We start from the raw sequence: 5911 nt of genomic DNA on the forward strand, positions 1-5911 counted from the left end.
AGCTAGCGGTCAAAGGTTGGGTTTGACCGAACTATTCAAACTGATAAGGCTAACTCCACCGCACGATGGACGTCCGTTTTATTCAGATTTCGTCCATTTAAGATGATAAGGAAATAAAAACGGACATACGTGTCCGGCTTGCGTTCGAGGTGTCCACCACGGCAGAGCGATCCAAAACATCCGCCTGCTCGCTCGTCCCCACCTGTGCGCCGCGCTCGCCACCGCCTCGTCGCGCCGCAGCCTCGACGCCGCGCCTGGCCCGCTCGCCCCGCCGCAGCCCCGCTCGCCGCCCACTGCCCTCCGCGCCCCGCTCGGCCTGTCGCAGCCTCGCTCGCCGCGCCCGCCCGCCTCGCCCCGCTCGCCGCGCCCTGCCCTCTGCGCCCCGCTCGCCCCGCCCGGCCCGCTTGCCCCGCCGCCGCCTCGCCCGCGCCCGCCCCGCTCGCCCCACCCGCTGCGCCGCAGCCGCCGCCCGCCGCCACGCGCGCCCGCAGCAGCGCGCGCGCACCGCACCCGCTGCCGCCTGGCAGCCCCTCCTACCGCTGCTCGCCCGCTCGCCCGCCCCCCGTGCCCTCGCGCCCAGCCGGTGCCGCAACCACCAGCGGCCGCGTGCGCTCGCCGGGTGCGGCCTCGCCGTCGTCGGGGCCCCGCCCGTGCCGCTCCGTTTTTTATTTGTATGGGTGGGTGGGAAGATGGGCCTTTTTTATTTGTATGACAGGCGGGTCACACTGCACATGCAAGCGGACCGAGGCGGAGGAGAAGTGGCTAGAGAGTGTCCGTCTGTGTCCGCTTTGGCCTCAAAACGAGACCAACTTTGGTCCAGAGATGAGGTGAAACGGACACGAAACGGACGAAAAAGTAAAATGGGGTCTGCCGCTGGATCGTCTGGTATGTCCGTTTTACCCCAAACGGACGCACCCGGACAAAATGGGGTCGCGCGATGGAGTTGGCCTAAGTACAGACTATACCAAACAGATGTGTCAGTTTACCTAGCCTTCTTCTCCAAGTTGGGCATGTCCATCATGGGGATCTTGCTTGCATGCTCCCAGTTTGCAAGCATCACGGATGACGCATCCAAACTAGCAACCCAGACACTATATATAGATGATCCATAATAACTCTGATCCAACAACCACGTGACGAAACACAAGCCAAAACAAGCAGCTCAACCTTCATACACAGATCTAGCAGGAGACCATGGCCGGAGGAGATGACTTGAAGCTGCTGGGCGCTTGGGCAAGTCCATTTGTCACCAGGGTGAAGCTTGCGCTGAACTTCAAGGGCCTGAGCTTCGAGGATGTCGAAGAGGACCTTAGCAACAAGAGCGAGCTCCTCCTCAGCTCGAACCCGGTGCACAAGAAGGTGCCCGTGCTCGTCCACAACGGAAAACCCATTTGCGAGTCAGTGATCATCGTTCAGTACATCGATGAGGCGTTCGCCGGCATCGGCCCCGCTCTCCTTCCCTCTGACCCCTACGAACGCGCCATTGCCCGTTTCTGGGCCGCCTACGTTGACGATAAGGTTTCACATCTCTCTTTTTGTGCATTGAAATTTATGGCACGGGCATTCGGGGTTTGATTTTACTAATGTAATGTGATTTTGTGTAGCTCGTCGCCCCATGGGTACAGTCGTTGAGGGCCAAGACAGAGGAGGAGAAGTCCGAGGGGCTTAAGCAGACATTTGCCGCGGTGGAGACACTGGAAGGAGCCCTGCGGGAGTGCTCCAAGGGAGAGGGCTACTTTGGTGGTGAGACCGTCGGGCTTGTGGACATTTCACTTGGGAGCCTGCTCTCCTGGTTGAACGCGACAGAAGTGATGTCCGGAACCAAGATATTTGATCCTGTTAAGACTCCGCTCCTGGCAGCGTGGATGGAGCGCTTTAGCAAGCTCGATGCTGCCAAGGCGGCGTTGCCAGAAGTTGATAGGGTGGTCGAATTTGCCAAGAAGAGACAAGCACAGGCTGCTGCCGCCGCCGCTGCTTCAGAGACCAAGTAAACATCATGGGGACGTGACTTCCATTGAATAAAAAAAAGTGCATGTTTTCTATATAGCATATATGATTGTTGTTTGTATGTCGATTTTTGTTGTAATGGTGCCAAGGATAATTAATGCATGTGATATTTTGTGAAGGTTTTAAGATCATTTGTAATATTTTGTGAAGTTTTAACATCATTTACTACTTGTATTCTTTTTGGAATTCGTATTTCTGGTCTTGCCATTTGAATAGTTTCACTTCTTAGAAAATAAAGTTGTACTAAGTCTGCGACATTTATTTTGAGACGGAGGAAATATCTAACTAAATACTTTATTCATTTCAAAATAAATATCCTTTAAAATCTGAGCACATCAGCTCATGACACACTGAAAGTGTTCTTCGGACAACTCATCATGAAAATTTGCAAGCAGGAAGGTAATTCAACAATATTTGTTGCCAAAAAAATAATATTTTTATTTCTAAACTATATATGTTTATATTTTATATTTCACGAGGGTGCATTTGAGAACGAGTGTAGAAACTCCATGACTCTTGCTTGTGTAAAGAGTTATTCTTATAGATTCACACACAAATGACGATCAAAAGATACAGTACATTAGAACAGTACGGTGTAGATTATTTTTAAGCAAATATGCAAAATAAATCCTCACATAACGGGTACATGGGCATTCCTAGTAGTTCCAACACCTAATGCCAGCTTAGTTTACTGACGCTGTGAAGCTGCAGCGACAGAGATGGCCTGCGCCTGCCTCGTCTTGAACTCGACCATCCTGTTAACGTCCGGCATGACGGCCTTGGCAGCGGCAAGCTCGTCGAAGCGCTCCATCCACGTGGCCAGCAGTGGGGTCTTAGAAGGGTCAAACATCTTGGTCCCCGACATCACCTCGGTCGCGTGCACCCACGTGAGCAGGCTGCCTAGCACGACGTCGACGAGCCCGACATTGTCGCCGCCGAAGAAGCCCTTGCCCTTCGCGCACTCCCTCAGGGCTCCTTCCAGGGCCTCCACGGCGATGAACGTCTGCTCCATCCACTCAGACTTCTCCTCCTCCGTCTTGCCCCTGAACGACCGCACCCATGGGATCACGAGCTGCATACACGCGCATCACTTCAATGATCAGTAAAATCACCTTCTAAATGTCGAAGCCCCAAACCATAAATTGATCTCGATACCACGTAGCTAAGATGAGAAGAGTAACGTGTGAAACCTTGTCATCGATGTAGGCGGCCCAGAAGCGAGCGACGGCACGTTGGTGGGGGTCCGAGGGGAGGAGGGAGGGGCCGATGTCGGCGAATGCTTCGTCGATGTACTGCAGGATGATTGTGGACTCGCACACGGGAGCGCCGTTGTGGATAAGCACTGGCACCTTCTTGTGCACAGGGTTGGAGCTGCGGAGCAGCTCGCTCTTGTTGGAGAGGTCCTCCTCCACGTTTTCGTACCTCAGGCCCTTGAGGGTGAGGGCAAGCTTCACCCTAGTGGCAAATGGGCTTAGCCACGAGCCGAGCAGCTTCAGTTCGTCTCCTCCTGCCATCACCTGTGTTTGTATGTGGCTGTGTGTCTCAGTGTGAGAGCTGAGCTCCTTTTGGCTTGTGTTTCGTTTTGGTATTTGGTGGATCAGAGCAAGTGGGGTTATGTTGGGGAAGTCGACGAGTCAAACACGATGTACTAATCGATGTAATTTATTCTATTCTTGCACGTCAGAGCGCACATTATGGTGGAGTATACTTCTACCCAGCTGGATTCAAGTGTCGGGTGCATATCGGCCACGAAACAGAGCAGTTTCGATAAATAGTGTCGTTTGATGTTGGGCGGATATATAAGGTTGATTTATTTTTGAAGTGGTAAATATCGTTGGAGATTTATGCAGAGATGTGTCGTGTGAGTGCATTATTCAGGCATCACTTGCTTCAAACAGATACACCAACGAGATGGAAGAAAAATGATGATCTTCAGAGCATCTCTAGCAGACCCCGTCGACGCAAAATGCGTTTGCAGTTCGCGAAAAAACGGCTTCGCGGGCCAGCGCGCACGGCTGCAGATGCAGACCCCGCATAACAGACCCGTAAAAAAGGATATTCACGGAATATGCTCTTTTACGGGTCGGCTTTGCGGGGTCTGGTCTGGCGTCGCTCCTCCCGGCCCGGAAAATCTAAATTGCACCTCAATTTGATCCAACATAATGCATTTCTTTGCTTTTTCAACGACAATGGGTACATAAGACATCACCAAATCTTTGCTAGAATAGTAAGACCAAAGAAAACAAGAACCATAAGTATGCATTTTAGATGATTTCTAACTTCCATAACTGCTCCCACTAGTTGGACTAATATCTTCTCCATGCATTCATTGTTGATCTTTGAATTCTTGATTTTGCATTCTTCTTTCTTCATCTTTGGTTCGAAAGAAGTAGGCGTTGCTTCCCCTCTAGTTGCACATGCAGCCGCATCATTGCCTTCGATTCTACTAAGGAGGGCACGAACGTCTATTAAGTTTCTTTCTATCAATAAATTAATGTATTCGCCTTCCCAAAACCAAAATGAGTATCCATCTTCCTACACATGAATGAGCATGTTCGAAAAGAGCTACCGCAATTGAACCAAAAAATGAGCTATCAAAACGAGCCGAACAAAAACAGCAAGTACCCCGTCGTTTTCGCATTTGAAGAACACTCACCCAGGGTGCTTCAGCGTGCCCGAGGTTAGCCGCAGCACTGTCCGCGTGCAGTCGTCGTACTGTATGAACGACATCGGCGAGTCACAGAGCCGCTGTGCGAGCGCCGAGCCCGGTGGACGACCAGCCGAATTCATGCCCGCAAACCGTCGGCGGCGGCGGGAGGACGAACCCGTACATGCATGCGGAGATGCGACCTTGCCGGGGCTGCGCGAGATGCTCCCCGACCACTCCATAGCTTGGCGCAGCCACCGGCGACCGGAAATGCCAAATCCGGCCGCACACGATGAAGGGCCGCGGATCCGCAACTTTCCAGCCCGCCGACGCAGGAGGGGGTGGCGGAGGGCAACCTCGTGCGTGTGGTGGCCTTTCGGCGTGCTCCCGCCGGCTACTTTCACCGGAATCTTGGGCGGCGGTCCAGCGGCGGGGCGAGGGGGAGAGGGGAGGTGGTTGGTGGGGAAAAGCGCGGGCTGAAATGTCCCCCTCACCAACCGCTACCGCTATATGCAGGGCACCGACGGGGGGCGGGGGGGGGGGGGGGGGGGGGGGGGCAAACCCGCGTATTCGCGGGTTCAAGTTTTTGCCGCGCTCCTCAAAATTTTTACGGGCCGGCCGCATTTGCGGGCTCTGTTCGGGCGTGATTTTCCGCGCCGACCCGCATTTTGACGGTTATTTGCAGGTCGGGGCGTTTTGCGGGATCCGCTAAAGTTGCTCTGCGCCCGCTACTGTTGACCTGAAAACTCTCCATGTTATTCGCGCTCCCTCCTCCCGATGTTGCTCTGCGCCCGCTACTGTTGCAACCAAACCCTCTCCGAATTGTTAATTACAACCTGTACTTGCTCCATATAGCACAACTGCTATACCACCTCTGCGTATTAGATCATTATTAATGATCAGCAGGTTTCTTGATCTCGGTATGCAATTTTTTGAAAACAAATCAGTATGTTAATTTAACCAACTTCTTTGACTTTACCAATATCTTCCAGTCCATATGTTGTGTTCGCACACAAACACATTATTGTACATTGTAGATGAAGAAACATAGCTCATCGTGCCGTGTCAAATAGTACATCTTGTATGTTCGTGGGAAGTGGGGCTCCTTGGCTCCCCTGAAGCCAAGTTAGAAAAACGACCAGCATAAGGCATCGCCTTCGCATGACAAAAGACAGACTGACTCCATAGGCTTCTTCGTCTCCAAGGTATGCACCTTGTCAGGATTAGATGTTGTTTACTCCCTCCCTGGCTTCTTCT

At 52.6% G+C, this 5911-nt stretch overlaps 2 protein-coding genes across 2 annotated transcripts; one reads left to right on the forward strand and one right to left on the reverse strand.

The window, feature by feature from the left end:
* Positions 1-1136: 1136 nt before the first annotated feature.
* Positions 1137-2138, forward strand: LOC123181395 (probable glutathione S-transferase GSTU6). Its single transcript, XM_044593654.1, has 2 exons — positions 1137-1518; positions 1605-2138. Exons 1-2 carry the CDS (start codon positions 1195-1197, stop codon positions 1989-1991), a joined length of 711 nt encoding a protein of 236 aa, XP_044449589.1. The 5' UTR covers positions 1137-1194; the 3' UTR covers positions 1992-2138.
* A 411-nt stretch (positions 2139-2549) lies between these two features.
* On the reverse strand, positions 2550-3571 carry LOC123181396 (probable glutathione S-transferase GSTU6). The gene is made up of 2 exons (XM_044593656.1): positions 3198-3571; positions 2550-3079 (listed from the first exon to the last, which is right to left on the reverse strand). Exons 1-2 carry the CDS (start codon positions 3519-3521, stop codon positions 2696-2698), a joined length of 708 nt encoding a protein of 235 aa, XP_044449591.1. The 5' UTR covers positions 3522-3571; the 3' UTR covers positions 2550-2695.
* Between the last annotated feature and the right edge of the window lie 2340 nt (positions 3572-5911).

Source organism: Triticum aestivum, chromosome 1D (genome assembly GCF_018294505.1).
Source record: "Triticum aestivum cultivar Chinese Spring chromosome 1D, IWGSC CS RefSeq v2.1, whole genome shotgun sequence".
NCBI classification, from domain to species: domain Eukaryota; kingdom Viridiplantae; phylum Streptophyta; class Magnoliopsida; order Poales; family Poaceae; genus Triticum; species Triticum aestivum.